Genomic DNA, 20,773 nt, shown 5'->3' with positions numbered 1-20,773 from the left:
CTTTGTTGTACAAAAGAAACTAACACAACACTGTAAAGCAATTATACTGTGAAAGATGTTAAAAAAAAAAAAAAGAAAGAAAGAAAGAAAAGAAGCACAGTCATTTCATGAGATCTACTTTTACATGGGTTTTCCCTTGAGGGGACTCCTCAGTCCACATGGTACCAGGAAGATTAGAACCTGAGAAGAAAGCTTCTGTCTATAGACCTGAAGGGCCAGGGAAGAGTCCAATAGATGGGCAATTGAATGGGAAATCCTGGAAATGAAAGAGCCTCATCAGAATCTGCATATAAACCCTATACCAATCCCTGGCTGACTCCTGTTCTGCACATACATGGGGAAGGCTATAAAGAGACCAGTGAAAGCAACAGCTGGAAGGCTGAAAAGATTAAAAAGATATTTCAGCTCTGCCAACACAGGCAAGAGTGAGTTGAGAGTTTAAGTCCTTCAAAGTTAGAGGGACTTGGCTATTATTTTTTAAAATAATTTTCACCTCTATTATTTTCTTCCTCTTTGCCTGGGATTCAAATTGCGCATACATTAGGCAAGTTGTACTACTTGTCAGTGAGACGTTTTTCTTCCCCCCCCCCCCAACGTTTTTCTCTCCATTTTTCAGATTAGATCATTTCTACTGCTATATATTCACATCCACTGACCCTTCTGCAAACTCCATTTGCTCTTAAACCCATATTCAATAAACTTTCTGTTTCAGATATTGTACTGTTCAGTTCTAGAATTTCCACTTTTTAAATGTAATTTCTATTTCTCTGTGGAGATTCCCCATCTGTTCACTCATTATGACCACTTTTTCTCTCAATATTTGGGCATACTTATAATATTTTCTTTGAAGTCCTTGTCTGCTAATTCCAATAACTGTGTCACATCAGGTCTATTTCAACTGACTGATTTTTTTCTTGAGTATGAGTCAGAGTTTCCTTTTCCTTCACATATCTATTAGTTTTTGATTGTACACAGGACATTGTAGATCATGTGTTGTAGAGATTCTGGCTAATGTTATCTTCCTCTGTTGATTTTTAACTTTTTTTCCATTAGGTAATTAGATTATTGACGAATGACCTTGAACTTGTGGAGGCTTGGTTAGAAAGAAACACAGATCTCTTTGTTAGAGAGAAAATATAAATCACCAATAGCAGGATTGAAAGGGGGTATCATTATACAGCTTACAAACATTAAAAAGATTACAGGGAGTTATAAACAGCTTTATGGCAATATTCTATAACTCAGATGTAATGAAAAATATCCCTGTGTTGTCCTGATACAAGAAAAATTTCACTGGGGAATTCTTTTAACTATCTAAGAAATAAATAATACCACTTTTACATCCTCCTTCAGAAAATAGAGGGACATTAAGAGGCTAGAGTACACCAGAAGAAAATAAAAGAATCTATATGATCTTATCAATCAATTACAATAAATACTAAAAAAAATGTTCTTTAGGATGGAGAAGAATGACATTAGAAGAAGCAATAGATATGAATAGATATTAAGAAAAACACGACAAAATTCAATATCCTTTTGTAATCAACACTCTCAGCAACCTAAAAATAGAAGTGAATTTTTTCAGTCTTATGATTGGCATCTACAAAACTCTACAACTAAGATCATACTTACTGGTGAAAGATTAAATGCTTTCCCCTAAGACCACGAACAAGGAGCTCAGCTCTCGTCATGTGTATGTAATATTGTACTGGAGTTCGTAAGCCAGTGCAATAAATCAAGTAAAAGAAATAAAAGGTATAAAGATTGAAAAGAAATCAGCATTGTCCTTATTATTGCAGATTTTTTTTGGATTAAAAAATCCTCAGAATCTGCAAGACAACTACTAAGAACTAATAAGTGAATTTAGCAAGGTTGCTGGATACAAAGACAATGTACAAAAATAAGTCGCACTTCTATATACTAGCAGCAAACAATTCAAAAATGAAAAAATTTAAATTCCATTTACAGTAGCATCAAAGCATAATATACATAGGAATAAATTTAATGAAAGCAATACAAGACCTCTACTCTGAAAGCTACTCTGAGTTGCTGGGAGTAATTACAGAAGACTGTAATAAATAGAGAAATGTACCATGCTAATGGACTAGAAGACTCAATATTGTTAAGATGTCAATTATCCTCAAATTTATCCAAACACTGAAATAAAAGCCCTATTAAATCTCTAATGGGCCCCTAAAATGGCTAAATTTGAAAGACTGACAACATCAAATGCTGGTGAGGATGTAGAGTAATTAAAACTCTCATTCATTGGTACTGGTAGTAGTGGAAAATGGTATAGCCACTTTAGAAACCAGTTTGAGTTTTCTTATAAGGGGTATGTTTATACAAATATCCCATGACTCAGCAATGCCACTCCTAGGTATTTACCCAAGCTATTTCACTCCTAGGAATATATCACATAAAAAGAGTTATAAAAATGTTTATAGCTCCTTAATACATTAGTCAAAAGCTGGTAACATCCCAAATGTCTATTAAGAGGAGAAAAGATAAATAAATTGTGGTATATTCATACAATGGAATACTACTCAGCAATGATCGATACACACAATAGGATAAATCTCAAAAACAGTCATGTGAGGGAAAGATATAAGACACAAAGAATACATGCGCTATGATTTCATTTATAAGATATTCAATAACAGGCAAAAATAATATGCAATAGAAATCAGAACAGTGATTGTGGTGGGGTGAGGTGATAGGGGAAATTTCTGGGATGGTATACACACACACATACACACATAAGTGTTTATATATGTATACACACATACATTGTATAGCTTGTTTTATATATATTATATAGCTTGTTTGAGGCATGTGTTACAAAATCTACATATTTGTCAAAATGCAAAGAACTGTACCTTAATACATGTGTATTTTATTGCAGGTAAGTTATGCCTCAATTGAAAAAAATGTGACTTTTTAAACCACGAGTGCCTATCAGTTGGGCATCTGTTTTGGTCTAAGCAGGTACAGTAAAAGTCCTCTTATCAGCATGGTAAGGACAGCTAGTTGGCCACTTACTTTTAAAAGCTTATTAAAAATCATTTAAAAACATGTATGTACATATATTTTTTCAATATTTTACTTTTAATATAAACACACACACACACACACACACACACACACACATATATATATATATATATATAAATATGCATTCATTTGCTAATCTTTTGATGTAGAGCCAAGGCCTTTTTTCTTTGATTTGTGTTCTACACTGACATTCTTGAATAAACTATCTCCATAACATATCTATGATTTCTAGTTTCAATTTCTTTTAAAAGCAGTAAGAAATTAAATTCATTTTTGAAGCAATCCTCCAGGTTTTAATAATTTTTCCACATTCTACATCTTGTGTGCCCTATAACTAACCTGAAAGATTTCTCTTGTGCCTATCTTTTCATCTGAATTTCCAAAGCATTCAACTTTGTTTTTATAGCAGAGGAGAGAGAACTCTCTTTTTCCCATTCTTATCTCACTGGTTTACACGGTATTTAATTTAATTACATCATCACAATAACCATACAATTACATAACTTTAATAACCATACAGCTACAGATCCCTGTAATTCCTCATTTAAATCCAAGATAATGGCCTCCTTCCATACAAAAAGATGTAATAATGTCATAGGAAGATAAAGGGCTAAAGTCACAGGAAGATGAAGGGAAAGAAAGCTTTGTCTTTTTAATCAATAAACCTCTTAAAGGGTCTCTCACTTTCCTTGCCCTCTTTACATACCTTTTTACCCACAAGCTATGATCCACAGTGAAACTGTGGCAATCCTCTCAGGCCTTTCCTGTCTATGTTCTTTCTTTTATCTGAAACTGGAAGGCAAACATTGGTTTAAAGGTCTTTACAACCATTATTTCCTAAGTAGCCAATAAACATATGAAATGGTACCTAGTTTTTTAATATTCTGGAGAATGCAGACTAAATCATGATAAGATACCACTACAGGGCAACTGGAAGCAAATAGGTGCTCAATAAGAACTTCCATACTCTGCTGGTAGAGATGTGAATTGGTTCAACAGCTTTGGAAAATGGTGTGGCATCACCTAATAAAGTTGAAGATATGCAAATAGTAGCACTTCCTCTCCTAAGTATGTATCCTGTGTGCTTGTGTGCACTATGACACTTGTACGAGAATGCTTTCGGCAGAAGAATTTTTAACTGTCCCAAGCTGGAAACAAACAAAATGCTTTTCAATAGTAGAATGGCATTTCCACACAATAAAATGGATGGATCCTACAAACACATTTCATCAAGTAAAAAAAGAAAGCTACAAAACAATACGCACAGTATGATTCTTTCATGCAAAGTTCAAAACCAAGCAAAACAAAACTATATTTTTCAGGAGGCATATAGGTGGTACAAGAAAAATAAAAGCAAGAAAATTATTTCTATAGAGGCCAGGAGAGTGATTATATCTGGAAGGAGGGAGATGCCTGGGCTTGGTTAGGGGTATTTGTGGGGGCGCTTCTAGGGTGCCAGTGTTGCTCTATTTCTTAAGTGGTGCTTGTTTTGCAATTTTATTACAACTGTATGTGCTTGTGTTATGTGTTTTTCTCTGTTATATTCACAACAAAATATTTTAAAACATGGAGTATTTTACATAATTCACTTAATTCTCCCTGCCTCTCCCCAGTTCCATGTTTGGGGATTACTTTCAAATCTATCATTAATCCTTGGAGGCATGAAGATCCTGATCAATAATTTTCTTAGACTCTTTGGTTAATTATAAGAATGAAGTAGGGCTTCCCTGGTGGCGCAGTGGTTGAGAGTCCGCCTGCCGATGCAGGGGACACAGGTTCGTGCCCCGGTCCGGGAAGATCCCACGTGCCGCGGAGTGGCTGGGCCTGTGATGGCCGCTGAGCCTGCGCGTCCGGAGCCTGTGCTCCGCAACGGGAGAGGCCACAGCAGTGAGAGGCCCACATACTGCAAAAAAAAAAAAAAAAAAATCCAACTATTCCTATTCTGAGAGTATGAGAAATGAGAACAAAAGCCACAAAAGAATGAAGTATAGCTAGGAAGAAATGGGGACAGTAACATTCAACAGCAGCCGCAGGAAGAGAGTAAGGAAGTGGACTAAACATCCATTAGTATACATGTGAGCAAATTAGGTCATCGGAATTATCTAATAACAAGGGATACCAGTAACTTAATTTTCACATTAAACCCAATTATTTAAGTTATCTATGAGTGTGTTTCCCAGTATTTGCCTCTCTATATTCAACCATGAACCCTGAATCGTAATCCATCTTTTGATTTGGAATTGAAGAAACACTAATAAAAGCTTCATTGAAATCCAATTATCAAAGATGTCTTTTTTTTTTTACTTAAGCCAGAAAGTGAGTCAGATGCAAGATGCTGCTTAAATTACAGTAGAATTATTTGCTAACAAAATCAAGCTTGCTGAGCTTTCTCCATTAATTTTGGTATTATTTATAAAAATCACCCGTGTCAGTAGCCACCAGGCCCATCAAGGCAGCATCTATTATTTTAATAACAATTCTTTTAAAAAGCCCTCCTTTAGTCACTGGTTTTTCATTTTTGATTATGTTAATCACTAAAAACTCCAAGGAAAAAGAAGACTAAATAGATTGCATTCAGTAGACGTCATTTATGATTGTATGGTGTATGTGACCACATGAGCGTACACACACACACACAGTCACACCATTGAAGATTTCAGGCTAGAGAAAGGAACTCAGTGAGTGCCCATCGGCCTGCTCTGGTCATGAATCCTCATGCCACTCGACATGATGCCAAGCTGTGGAAAAAGTACAAGAAACATCCATCCCTTATGTAGTGAATAAAAGAGCCGAAATAAACACTTGCCCTTTGAATGTTTCTTTTCTCTTGGGCTGATGGCATCCATACATGGTTTTATTAGCCAAGCAAAATCACAGGAAAGGAGATGCTCTTTAGGAGATGATTTTAGTTTTCTGAAGTTTATTTCTTGGAGACAGAAGGTTGCATTTCAGGGACTGAGGAAGCAATATTGATACATTTGTATCTACTCTCTCAAGAAACTGGGATTAATTTTAATAAGCATAATGCCCAAACAGGAAACAACCTAATATCCACCAATGGTAGTATGGGTAAATAAATTGTGGTTTATTCATATAATGAAACAGATAGACTTGACCCTACCTGACTGTTCCATTTCAGCTATAGATTATCACATTATCAGACAAGCCTCTGTATTACTAAAAGGTTTTGTTACCAGATTTGTGTAATTAAAAATGAAGTGATAGTTCTATTTTTAGTTTTTTAAGGAATCTCCATACTGTTCTCCATAGTGGCTGTATCAATTTACATTCCCATTGACAGTATAGGAGGGTTCCCTTTTCTCCACACCCACCCCAGCATTTATTGTTTGTAGATTTTTTGATGATGGCCATTCTGACTGGTGTGAGTTGATACCTCATTGTAGTTTTGATCTGCATTTATCTAATAATTAGTGATGCTGAGCATTTTTTCATGTGCCTCTTGGCCATCTGACCCAGCAATCCCACTGCTGGGCATATACCCTGAGAAAACCATAATTCAAAAAGACACATGCACCCCAACGTTTATTGCAGCACTATTTACAATAGCCAGGACATGGAAGCAACCTAAATGTCTATCGACAGATGAATGGATAAAGAAGATGAGGTACATATATACAATGGAATATTACTCAGCTATAAAAAGGAACAAAATTGGGTCATTTGTAGAGACAAGGATGGACCTAGAGACTGTCAAACAGTGAAGTCAGAAAGAGAAAAACATATATCGTTTATTAACACATATATGCAGAATCTAGAAAGATGGTACAGACGAACCTATTTGGAGGGCAGGAATAGAGACACAGACATAGAGAAGGGACATGTGGACACTGTGGGGGAGGGGGAAAGGGAGGATGAATTGGGAGATTGGGATTGACATATATACACTACCATGTATAAAACAGATAGCTAGTGGGAACCTGCTGTATAGAGTAGGGAGTTCAGCTCAGTGCTCTGGTGACCTAGATGGGTGGGATAGGGGGGAGGTTCAAGAGGGAGGGCTTATACGTATATGTATAGTTGATTCACTTCCTTGTACAGCAGAAGCTAACACAACACCGTAAAGCAACTATACCCCAATTTTTTTTTAAAAAAAGCTACTTTCAAATATTAAAAAAAAAAATGAAGTGATAATGAAAGGGCCCCCCACTGTTTTACAAAACAGTGTAGTGGTCCTTTGATTCCTGTAGTGGTAATGACATGACAGGTGTGCCAGAAGAATTCCCACAGCTGTCTCCCTGCCACATGGACAGCTGTTCCACTTAAAATTCCAATGATGGTCGGATAGAAACCAAGGAGTTACGCAACGCTATGCTCCCAGCACAGGAGAAAAGAAAGGTGAGGCTAGAATGTTCTCCCACTTCTGCCACCTGCTGAGACATGGGATTGTGTAAACTCTGCATCACACAGAGCTAACCTCCACTACCAAACAGGTAGGGAATCTTGCATCTAGGTTTAGCAATTTTGGAAAATCAATCAGTTTAAACAAGGTATAAAATTTTCTTTATAAAGTTAACAAAACATTCGATACAAAATAATTTGTTACATATGAACACATTATGAAGCACATTAATAAAGCAAACACTGGTGAATCTACACTTCAACTAATGAAGCAGAATCTGCAGATTCACTTGAAGCCCTCCATGTGGTCCCACGCCTGCCCACCCAAGGGTAACCACCACCCTGAAACTGTGCAGTTGTTCCCTTTTCCTTTTTTTTTATTAATACACTGCGTCCCTAAATAATAGCTTATTTAATTTTGCTTGTTTGCACTTGATTCTAGGATAGAACACACTCCTGGTTGTCCTCCTTCCAAATTTTGGAGTGACCAAAGACATAGGCCTAAAGTAATGGATGATGACCAGAGATGACGATTTCAGACCGGCTTATGGTTTGAAATGCCATCTGTATACCTCTCCTCAGAACTGAACTCCTATATCCAACTGCATACTCAATATACTCATTTGGAAGTCTAATGAGCATCTCAAAATTAACTCATCCAAAACTGAGCCTTTGATGTTCTCCTTCAAAATCTTTTTTTTCTTCTTAAGTAAATGGAAACTCCATTATAGCTTTAAACACTGCCATTCCCTTATTCTATTTTTTCTTCTGCAAGATTAGATATGTTGGAAAGTCTCATACTGTGTCCCATGTGTCTTAACCTCTCAGTCATCCATATGGAAATTATCCACGCAAAAGAAGAAAAGCTTCTTTTTTTCAATTTTCCTTTTAGTTTACTCACATCTACCTTTCTGTTTACGAATTATCCCTATAGCTGAATCTTTTCTACTCATGCCTTTCCATTTTAATGGTCAATTATATTTTTCATTTCTAAAAATTCTATTTAGCTCTTTTAAAAATATTTCTGTTCATTTTTTGGTAGTTTTTTTCTTATACGTTATAAATAATTTTTAATATATTTTAATATATCATTTATTCCAAATTATCTATCTTAACATTTAATATTGAAGCCTTTGAGGATGTGGGCCTATTGTTTGTTTTCTCTGTTGACTTGAACTAATGTTGGCTTACCCCTGCTATTCTCTGTGATTTAGACTGTGAGTTCATATTTGCTGGCAGGATATTTGTTTTTCTTTTGAGGCTTCGGATGATTTTTGTCTGCTTTGTTGGGCAATGAGCACCCCTGAAATGAATCCTTTTAAAAATAAAATTACAAGCGATACAAACAATGCAAATACTGTAGATTCAGAAAAACCCATGTGAATGGTAGCCAGTGGCCACTTATTTTCAGAAGAACCTTTCTAAAAAACAATCCATGAATAGCCAAGGCTGAAAATACTAATTTTTCTTACTGTCTACCTCTTCAACTTTTGCTTTGCTTCGCTTTGCTTTTAGTTCACTCTTTGTAAAAGGGTATTGCCTTTCCTATTTGTGCTCCCTCTAATGATTATATCGACTGTGCTCCGCTACTATGGCTAGTTTTTAAGACTGTCTCCTTGCTATGCTATGAGCAATTGCAGGATGGGAATGAGTTTTATTTATCTTTAAATGCCCAGTGCCTGGCACATGTTTTTTACTCAATAAGTTTATTTATTTACTTTTGAGAAAATGAATAAATGGCTAAGTAAATGAATGAGGGTTTAGGGAAGGGTACTTTAAACGGACCACCTGTTTAAACCCTTGAGGTTTTAATCTTATCTCAGTACTCACTGGCCAAATGCAAATCTCCTAAATTCAGTCTTGTTTATTATTCTGGGTTCACTGAACCTACATAAAGTCTGCAGTGAAACACCCAAGGACACGGACCGCTGCATGCATCACACCCAACCAGCATAAGGGAGGCCATTTATTGTCTCTAAAATAAAACAAAAGACACTGTGTTTTCTTTCTCTTTTATTGCAACCCATTGCAAGGTCAAAAGATTCACAGAAATATAGAAACTCGAAACTGGATGAATTTCCTTTATCCACTCAAAGAGACGTTAAAGACAAAGGACCAGAATTTTCCACCACAGCAATATATTTCATAGTCTTTATTCTGAAAATACTGTTGACATTTTGGAGAGGATAAAAAGCCCTGCATTAAACATGTTCACATATATTTATGACATTCTAAGCAAAAAAAGAAACTCTATATTGCCCAGAAAAATCATTTTAAGCCTTATTTCAAAGCATCTAGTGAGAGCACATTCAACAACCATCATAGCATCATTCAAGGTGATGCTTTTTCTGGTTGTTTTTGTGATTAATGCTTTGAAGCTGGATGTGATGTTTCTACAGATTCCTACAAACACACCAAAGCAGTTTTCCAGGTTATGATGCATCAGGCTTTCTGGATTAGTCAACATCTTAAAGAATAAGTGCAAGTCCCCAACCCACCCCCACCCCCAAGCTAAAGCATGTTATAGTGCTGTACTTGAGATTCAAACAACGCAACATTAAAAAAAAATCGATTACACACTTCTGAAACCATCTGACAACCAAACTGTGACATTCCAAGGATTATCACAACTTTGAACTGAAATGGCACCACCTATATCATCGATGGTTCTCCTTCCTTTTGTCTTTTTTAACTATTTAAAATATAGTGTGACATATATAAAAATTAAACTTTTGCTTATTCACTCAAGCTACTATTACTTTACATATTGTCTTATAAATTAATTTTGGATTAAAAATCAGTTAAAATATTGTGAATTAAGATAGTTTTCAGTAGTGGGGAAATGAACATGAAGGTGATACGGTTCAACGTTTAAGAAGAATTACAGTTTGTTAATAGTAAACAGCTTTTTTTTCTTACATAAATTTTATTCCCTTGAAATTAAATTAGTAAGCCATTTAGTGATGGAAAAAATACTCTCGGTGCTTAGTGACTAGATTTTCCAAACTGATTGGGATTAAAAGCAAAAACATGCCACATCAGAAACAGGTTGACATAATCAAAGGAAAGTTGTTTACACAAAACGAGTTATTATAAATAAGTGAGTGGCATTTGAATGTAAAGCTATTTTTCATTTCTTACAGCTAGTATCATTTTAGCAACACTGGGACTTATATAAAGTGAATCTCAAATCTTAGCATATCTGTTAAAGACCAAAAAACAGTTATGTCCACATTGGGAAAGAATAAACAGCAAGCTCACAAGTCAGGGTTTTGTATATCTAACTCTACTATGAAAGACAATCACTCTTTAGCTTAAAAAGCCTTCCTGCTGTCTTGATTATAAATCTAGACATAGGAAAGGTTATTTGAGCCTGAGTCTCCAATATGAATTACTCGTAAAGATGTGTGAAATCAAAACATATATTCATTTACTAATAGATACTGTCTAAACTGAAAACTGGCAATCTTTAATTAAACAAAGAAATGCTTATTTCTGACAAGTGTAAACAGAAGCTTAATGAAAAGATTTTCTAATTTTTCTTCTTAACTCATACATTAACCAGCAACAGATCTTTGCCATAGCATAGTAATTATTCAAAATATGATAACATGCATATATCCAAAAAACCTGTTCTAAAGCCCAAAGCAAAAAAAAAAAAAAAAAACTTAATAGAAAGATTGTCTACTCATATCTCACTCATTAACCTTCTATTAACGTGACTAGCCCCAAATCTCAGAAATATACTTTCATAATTACCAAAATTAACAAAAATAATTAAATGATCTGTAGAGTTTTTTTTTTTAAATAACTGCACACTAGTAATTACATTGGTGGCTTTAATGTGGATAATGCTAAGAGTAGCTCCAAATATCATTAAAACATATCCAGACCAGTTACTATCCATTGTATTATAAAAGCTAATACAATGCTAACATGAAACTCAAAATACTTAGTACTCAATAGAATTTTGTACAATAATGAATAATTAACTTTTGTGAGCTGGTCAGGGGAGTTCAGATTGTTGCCTCCATATGAAAACTTCACAAAAGGTTTTGTCCCCTATAGTCCCTAAGTCGCCCACCAGACAAGCAGGTTGGGCCACCTTTGGGGACAGTGAGTTAGGCAGAGTGACAGTGGATGCCATGCTCCCTCAGTGGCCTGGAGAAAGGCCCCTGTGTCAGAAAATGATCTAGAAAGAAAGTGCTGTGGGGTGTGTGTGTGTGTATGAGAGAGTATGAGAACCTATGTGTGTGTACGTGCTTGAAATCTTGAAAAGTACTGGTTTCCAGGCTTCTAATTAGCGAAACGTGGCTCCTTTCCAGTCATCATCAGTAGAATCGCACAATTCTTTCCCATCAAAAAAGAAGGCAGTTGCCTTCATTTGGAGGCATCTCCAGTGGCAGTCATTAGAAGCTCAAAATAATGGATCCTTTTTTTTTTTTTTGATTCTACAGAAAAAAAAAAAAAAAAAATTTTTTTTTTTAGAGAAATAAGCCTTTGAACTTAAAAACTAAAGGTCTGTGCCTGTCAAAATCATTATTTAAGGAAAAAAACCAGCTCACCTGGGAACAAAATAGCAATTGAGCTTATGCTACGCAGTATGCAAACGAGACACAGATATACACACTCGGGTACACATGGAGACACGGGACAGTCAAAACCTTTGCAAGAGATCACCCACCCCAGCTCTACAATTCTTCTCCGCCCTGCTGGCTGATCCACATGGACCCAAGCGTGGGCAGAGCTGTCAGGAGGAGGCAGCAGACATGTTGGGGGTCCAGCCCATCTGATAGGCTCTCTCCAGGGTCCTCTTGCAGTCCTGCAGGACGGTGCTGAAGGTGATATGGGGGTACTGCTGCACCAGCTGCTCCACTGTCACTTCACTGACCTGCAAACACAAAGAAGAGCCACGGTCACCCACAGGGACCACCGAAACCACCAGCTGCCCACGCTCACTGGGGTGCACTTTCCACGGCACCGGGAACCCTCGTCTCCTTCCTTTTCAGCAGTGTGACCAACGCTTCGTGAGAAGACAGTGTCGCTTTTTGTGTGACCTCCCTGATTTCCTAAGTACTACATTCGCCCTAAGGGATTTTCTGAAAAGGCACGATATCAAGAAGTTAGTGTTTTCTAGATGCATAGATGACTGTGACTTGTCAAGATCTTAACAATGTCCATTGAAAATGGAGTGCTTGGGAGGTGAGGCAGCAGTTAGCATCCTAGTGTGCACTGGACTTCATCGTCCACCTGACAGCTTTTTTAGGATAGAACTGTAGATTGGTGGAGAGGATACACAGGATTCTGGATAGAAGTGTTGGGGAAAATGTTTATATTTCTTCCCTTTAAACGTTAAGGTACTGCAAACTTCAAGTCCCTTTGTGGAAAGGGCTGAATTGTGAAGAATCAATAATTAAAACATACATGGCTGGCAGGTCAGGGATGGCCCCAATAGACCTTAACCATCAAAGATACCACTTTGATTCTTGATTAGACAAGGCAATCAGACAGGCCTAATTAAAACTAACACCTTTACAATTGCTGTGCTGTGAAGGGATTAATTTGTCAATTATTTTTAAGCTGATTGCAGTTCATATCACAAAAGTAGACAGCTTCCTTCATCCTTTAGATAAATAAATGATTAACCTAAGAACTGCAACTTTTAGGTAGCTTTATTTAAAATCTTTATTGAACACTCGGGCATTTTCAAATACATCAATATTTCATTTATAATGGGTAAGCTGGTCTGAAAGAAGGTGCTGGTGATACACATTTTTGTGCTCCCTCTCCATGTCTGTCCACTATTGAAAAAGATCAGGACCACAAGGAAAAACCTAAAACAACATCAAACCCTTGCTGTTTGCTTTGAAAGCACGCTTGGGAGTGTGATGACCATGACATTAAGTCATCTGCACTTTTCTGAAATAACATGGTGTTTTCTGGGTGATTTGGTAAACCATGTTATATATAATCTTTCTGTTAAATTTAGAGTTGATATTTCCACATTGCACTGATGATACTTAGTCTTTGTCAGCATTTCTATACAAGACTTTCTTGTATTAAAATCAATTTTCATTCCAAATTCAACCAAGCCATGCAGTTAATTCTTTTTGTGATGTAGATACAATGTATAACATTTTATTCACAAAAACACAAAATAATTTTGAATAAAAAAGAAAAACTGATATACAAGTTAGAGTTGAGAATATCAACTGATGATCTCAAAAGGAGTTCTAAGCAATATAATTTTTGATTTTTTATATTTGAATTTCTATCCTAAGTCTTGCTTGAGTTGAGGCTGCTTAGAACAGTACACTTAGAAAGTCATGCATCATCTAGCCATGCCTATCTCTCTAGTATATTTTTGATACTAACCAGTCACCTGACCTAATTTAAAGTTATCAAGCTGTCCGAGTTCCTTTGGGCCTCAGGATCTTTGCACATGCTGTTCTCTTTATCTGGAATACTGTTAAATCCACTTCCACCTGAATGTCCCCTTCTCATGCCTACTCCACCTTATTCTCAGTTCAGTGTCATTTCCCCAGGGAACTTTGATCACTGCCCTCACCCTGCTCCCCTCCCCACATGAGGTAAGGCTTCCGGGTTATTCACTCTTCCAACACTGCCTACTTTTCTTTCATGGTACCTTCAAAGTTAGTTTATAATTGCTTTGTTTAATGTCTACTCCTGTTCCCATGTAAGATCTTACAAGAGCCATGATCATTTTTGTATTCATGAGCCAGGCCTACTTCTCAGTGAATGAATGAGAAAACAATAACAAACTAGAAATAAAAAATAGAAACCCAAGAGCAAGGCAAAGCCAGACACTAACATACTAATCACAACATACTAAAGACCAACAATTCCCAGAGGAACTTGTATTCAGCTCAGGAATTCCCTCCTTCAGGAAACCTTCCCTAAGCAAGCCTATCTCCCCACGAGGTTGGTCTCGGTACACCTTCTCTGTGGACCCATGGCGGGTAACTGCAAGGCTTGTCTCTTATTTAAGCACTCTCACATTGTGTTGCAATCATATCTTTACTTGTCTCTCTCTTCTACCTGAACCAAAGTCTGGGGACCAGAGACTGCCTTTTATCTTTAAGGCTACAGAGCTGTGTACAAAGTAGAGAAGAAACATGACAGCTGTAGCTGACTTGAGAGTCAACCAGGCACAGGTTGGAATCCTGGTTTCACTTTACAATTTGGTTTCCTCAACTGTAAAAACTGGATAATAGTACTGATGTCACAGGACTGTTACAAGGATAAATTAATATGCCTAACACTGCGACTGACATAAAACGGTCCCCAAATGGTAGCTCTTATTAGTACAGCTGGCGTTCAGTAAATGGTCATTCATTGAATTAATTAATGCTATGGTAGGGTGACCAGTTCTCTATAGTGATGCTCAATATTGTTCAACTTCTGAGATATTTCAGAAATAAACCTTGATAACATAAGTTGCAATGCTCAAAATAAAATCATCGCAGGACAAGAAGTAACTATACACTATTGATACTATGTATAAAATAGATGACTAATGAGAACGTACTGTATAGCTCAGGGAACTCTACTCAGTGCTCTGTGGTGATCTAACTGGGAAGGAAATCTCCAAAAGAGGGGATATATGTATACGTATAGCTGATTCACTTTGCTGTACAGTAGAAACTAACATAACACTGTAAAGCAACTATACTCCAATAAAAATTTTTAAAAAATACTTCAGATACAAGAAGAATCTATTCTATCTTAATGCTCTCTGGAGAAGAGTTCAGAACTTTTCTTAGTAATACAGTCCGGGTTTTAAATATCCACTTTCAGGAAATCCTCCCTTTTCTTTACCTGACATTCCCCAGGCTGTGGTTAGGTTACGTTCCACCCTCTAGCCCTGAACAAACCCAGAAGGATGCAGGTCCTTCTAAGGGACAGCTGAAGTCATCTGGTCAGAGGACTTTCAGAAAATCTGCATCGAATTGGAAAGGAAGTAAACACAGCTCAAATCACTTAGCATTCAAGGAACAACTAACTGAAAAAGAGATGAAAAACGGAGGGAGAAGAGAAAACGTTTAAACCCACCATAAAGATGGGGCCTGTCTTCTGCAGTACATCTTTTCTAATCTACACATAGGCCTGTACAAAGTTTTATACCGAGGGTTGACAGGCATTTTGCTTTGGAGGTCCAATTTTTTCTTTTTTTTTTTTGGTACGCGGGCCTCTTACTGTTGCGGCCTCTCCCGCTGCGGAGCACAGGCTCCGGACGCGCAAGCTTAGCGGCCATGGCTCACGGGCCCAGCCACTCTGCGGCATGTGGGATCCTCCCGGACCGGGGCACGAACCCGTGTCCCCTGCATCGGCAGGCGGGCCCTCAACCACTGCGCCACCAGGGAAGCCCCGAGGGTCCAATTTTTAAAAAGAGAAAATATCACTAAGTGACAACTGTTTTTCAAGAGGAGATATAAAATTCACCTTAAGCAAACTTGATACATGAGATATGGATTTATGAAGTACATAAATTAGGAGATAATTGTTCACTTTAGCAAAGACTTTCATGGTATGGTTATTTTGTCAGCTCTCTTAATGTGTTCTCTATTCCTCTGATTTACCAAAATTCAATTTACCTATTTCTGTTGCATAAAGTAAGGTCCACCTATAGCTAAGAATATCGAGTGTGTTAGATCTCTGGCTTTCATAGGTTATGGGCAAGGACAGTAAGTTGGCTTTGTATAGCTGTATGAAAAACGTTACAGGTAATCCTCCGTGGATATAACATGTCTTCTAAGCAATCTTTTTGCTAACTGTGTTAGCAAAACAAAGCAGTAGGGAAAATGCCAATTTTCCATTTTAGAGCTTTGTTGGGTAGAAGCTATTCAGGGGAAATACATGTACTCCCACTAGGGAAGGTTCTATCTTTTACTTATAGGGTCTCCTGGTGATACGGTGTGACAAATTTTATACTGAAGTTATTTTCATTTACTCCTCAGAAGTATAAACTATGCTCACCTCTTTGTATAGACTCCATAAGTGCTTTGGTGCCTTAGAGAAAAAGTTGGGTGTAAGACACCAGGAGGGTCCAAATCATTTTAAATCGTTACGCCTACATACACATTTCTGCAGACATTTTGTCATGCACAACCCCACTTGCTAGAATGAAAAGAACCATTCTCTGTTCCAACTCATAAAATGTATGTAATATAAAAAAAGGAATATAAAGATGAATTTTAAAAAGTTTCCCCATGATCCCTGGTTTTCTATAATTTCTTTTTCACCTGCTGAAAACTATCAATGGCAATTCTTATATTACACATAAGATTTGAAAAATGCAGCGTATCTTCCTAAAGAAGTATGCCGCAGTGTCATTTGAAGAAATTACTGTGATTAAAGGGGAAAAAAAGCTTGTACCACAGGTTTTATTTTTAATATAAGAAATATAGTTCTCTCCAAAGACTGTATAGCCATAATTTACATTTTCAAAATTATTATAACTCTTTTTAAGGTAATAGCAATTTGTCTGGTATTTTAATCTATTTTGAGTTAACATCTATTAGCACTTTTTGAAAATGTGAGGCAAACTGCTATGCAAATTAAGGTAAAATCATACTATAGTTTCATCCTATTGCAGCTGCTACTATAGAAGGGTGAGGAGAGATCCTTCAGAGTTTCTGAGATTAAGTTTAACCAATTTATCCAGACCATCACCCTGTTTCTTCACCTCCTTATTGACACTTTCCCCAGAAAATTCCAGAAAGTGCAAGCCTAGGCCTGAATTACCTCCTCAATAATACCTATTGTTCAAAAAACACAATTTCTAATGGAATTTGCTGCAGAAACCATTTATATTAAGTGATTCTTATTTTCTCTTTGACTCTTGTTATAAAATAGAACACGCTTCTTATGTCGGGGGGAAATATTTGACATCTGAGTATATTAAAACCACACTTGAGAATATAATGAACCACTTAGGACTTCCCTCGTGGCGCAGTGGTTAAGAATCCACCTGCCAATGCAGGGGACATGGGTTTGAGCCTTGGTCTGGGAATATCCCACATGCTGTGGAGCAACTAAGCCCATGCGCCACAACTACTGAGCCCACGTGCCACAACTATGAAGCCCGCGCGCCTAGAGTCCGTGCTCCACAACTAGAGAAGCCACCGCAATGAGAAACTCGTGCACCACAACAAAGAGTAGCCCCTGCTCGCTACAGCCAGAGAAAAGCCCACGTGCAGCAACAAAGACCTAACACAGCCAAAAATACATTAATTAATTTATAAAAAAGAATATAATGAACCACTTAAAATCATTTTTTTTTAATGAAGAAAGTTTCTCTGCAAAAAGTGGACACTATTTAAAATACCACAAGCAATAAATGTATTGCATTTTTCCTAGACCGTAAGTTCCTTGACAGCAAGGAGGATTTTAGTCATCTTCTTGTTTTCAGTCCTATACACTCTCTCTGGCACATTCTCATCCCATTAGAATATAAGCTCATGAGACAGGAGTTTTTGTTGTTTCTGTTCACTACCAAACCCCTAGCAGCTAGCGAATGCCTGGCACATAATAAGTACTCAATAAATATTTGTTGGCTAAATTAATATAGTAGTTGTTCCATGAGTGTGTATTGAGGAAACAAAAAGGCACCAAATACTACTAATACCCAGAAATCATGGAGATAAGCTCACCTTGTTCCCAGGGCATTTAGCTATGGTGGTGGCAGTCTCTAATGTCTTGACATTAGGGCAGCTCCAAACTCCTTTAATCTTCTGAAGTTCACAACCAAGGTGATTGTTTGTGCTACTCTCCTTTCTCTTCTTTCCATCTGATATCACCGGGTGCCTCCTTCCAGATACACCTTGCCTGGGCTTTCCAATAATTTTGCACAGGAGACCAAAGCAGCCCGTGATGGTGGTTCAGCATCATGAGCTGGTGGTCGCTGGGCCATGTGGCTGTTGGGCAGTGCCCAGGAAATGCCTAGGCTATACTTCAGATTAACTGACGGCAGCCTTCCTACTGGAGATGAGTGACACACTACACTGGGTAGGTGACACTGAGAAACATGCTGATGGTCACTGCACATGCGCCAGTTTCCAAAACTTTGTGAAAACCCACATGGTTCAGAAGATTTCATACTTCAGCCTTCAGCATCCAGTGCCCTGCTCAGGGTAGCAGACCCAGGAGGGCCCCACAGAAGATTCTGAAGTTTTGTGATATCTAAGGTTCCTTCTGATGTCACAGTTGTCTGGCGACAGGGGGAACTGTGGGCAGATCTCCTGACTCAAAACAATGCTATTTCCACCCTCTGATTTCTTGGGCTTCAGCAGTTCTACATGTCTTCACTGTTTACCCGAGGGGCTGGTTTTTGGCTGTTGTTTTCCTTGTCACAGCGGTATTTGGCATTTGTTGTCCCAGGGAACATGTAAACAATATTCCAATATACAGTAAAGTCCCAGACAAGGAAAAATTCTCCAACTAAAATTGCCTCATGCTCCCTCCCGAGAGACACTGTACTTATCAGGATTAGGCTCTCATGTGCTATGGGATAAATCAAACGCATTCTTCAGCATGGTTTATTTTGGCAAAATACTTGAAAGCAATTTGTTAATTTTTCAGCCTAATGACCAATAGGCAAAATAAAAGTGTGTTCCCATTCCAGTAAGGATGGAGGAAGAGGACTAGGGAAAAACATTCAGTGAGCATCTACTATTTTCCAAGCATCTGAGCATTAATACCACTGATTACAGATGAACTGTGGCTCATACAGAATTAGTATTTCACACAGGGTCACACAGCTAGTAAATGGCAGCCAGGATTTGAATCCGGGACCCTGCAACACAGGCGCTCTCTGCCCTGGGACACATTGCCCTGCACACAATGTGATGCGCGAAGCGTCAGACTAGGGCCTAGCTGAGCACCCACTCAGTTCACTGAGTTCACTCAGTTCACTCAGTTCACGTTCACTGACATTCATTTTCCAGCTAACATTAAAAAAGTGATGGCGGTTTACATATAAATACAATTCAAAGTCCTTTACAAGCTCTTCAAAGTGGCTGCTCTATGGGAATGTAAATTACAATAGATCTCACTTGGCCTGGGGAACATTCTGCTGTGGAACTGTGGTTGTGGAGACTTTGACACATGATGGAAACGTGACGGAGCCTTTTAGCAAGGCACCATGCCATAAACTGGTGTAGCTTTCCCTCCAATCTTCTACCCTTCAAAACGTTTTTCTGTGTCCCAGAGGTAGAATGGCCAACATGACAGATATGGTCCCTGCCCTCTTGGTGTGGGAAGATGGACAATTACAGCAACAGCAGCAAGGCCTGAGAAGTGCTTTCTAGGGGAAGTACAGGTTGCTGTGGACAAAACTTAGTAGCTCCTGACCTCCGCCAGGAGGGCTGGAAAGGGCTTTCCAAAAAAAGTGATACTTAAGGGGACTCCTGAAGGACGAGGAGGTATCGGCTTGTATACCCCAGGCACTAAATATACACATATTATTCAGGGGAGAAAGGAAACCCGCTCATGAGCTAGAATAAAACAAATAATCTGTCCTTCACTTTGTAAGCTTTGTAAGGCAATGTTTCTCCAGCCCATCTAACAAACTCAAGGGTATAACTGAAGTAAGTTCTTGTTTCCAATAGCACTGCTCTGAGGATGGGGGTGGGTGGGTGCAAAGAAAAGGCCTCCCCTCCCCTTTCTGCAGGCTGGAAAAGTAAGGAGCCCACAGTAAGTCTGTGAAAATGTCACAAATAGCACAGTCAACTCCTGCGTCCTAATTCAGGGCTCTTGCCCTCACGGTGGTCTGTCACTCTTCACAGACTCCTGGGCAACAGCCACTCACTGCTAACAGCCCCACAGGCTGACTCCTGGGCAATATGCCTCCGGAGTCGGCCTCCCTCTGAGCTTCTTGGCTCCTGGGACAGCGTGCTGGCTGTCCGTGGGACCTGGCATTCACCGGGTGCCAGCTGCTCTTTCACCGAGTGCCACTGGCCCCAAGACGGGCACGTATTAAAACGGATAAAATAAGGGTGACATGAATTTAGTAATACCTCAAATTTGCATGTAAATGAAATGAGTCATCTAAGTGCAGTCTAAAATATTGTAAATAGGACACTAAGAAGAGAATAAAAGAGCAGACAATAACGGTGATTTTGCCAGGACCCTCACAGCCAACCACATGCACTGGGCTCTCCGCAGGCCAGGGTAGATATTTTTTATGATTCTATTTCCCTCCCTTTGCAGCAGGACGTTTCATGTCCCTGTTTGGGTGGCATACCCCATCCGGCTAATGTTTCCCTGTGATCAGAGCAGGGAGGTCCAGGACACCAGGAATCTGGCGCCACTGTTACAATCTCTCACTTCATCTCTTTCC

General features: G+C 38.3%; 1 protein-coding gene across 1 annotated transcript in view; it reads right to left on the bottom strand.

Moving 5' to 3' along the window:
• Positions 1-11,736: 11,736 nt before the first annotated feature.
• FBXL17 (F-box and leucine rich repeat protein 17) overlaps positions 11,737-20,773 on the bottom strand; it is a 487,979-nt gene continuing 478,942 nt past the window's right edge. The window contains exon 9 of the mRNA XM_007452559.1: positions 11,737-12,304. Coding sequence (XP_007452621.1) covers positions 12,164-12,304 — 141 coding nt within the window. The 3' untranslated portion in view covers positions 11,737-12,163. The remainder of the gene's footprint in view (positions 12,305-20,773) is intronic.

Source organism: Lipotes vexillifer, unplaced genomic scaffold (genome assembly GCF_000442215.2).
Source record: "Lipotes vexillifer unplaced genomic scaffold, Lipotes_vexillifer_v1.1 scaffold1028, whole genome shotgun sequence".
In the NCBI taxonomy this organism is placed as follows: domain Eukaryota; kingdom Metazoa; phylum Chordata; class Mammalia; order Artiodactyla; family Lipotidae; genus Lipotes; species Lipotes vexillifer.
The sequence above is the reverse complement of the archived record's forward strand: the minus strand, read 5'-3'. Positions and strand labels throughout refer to the sequence as shown.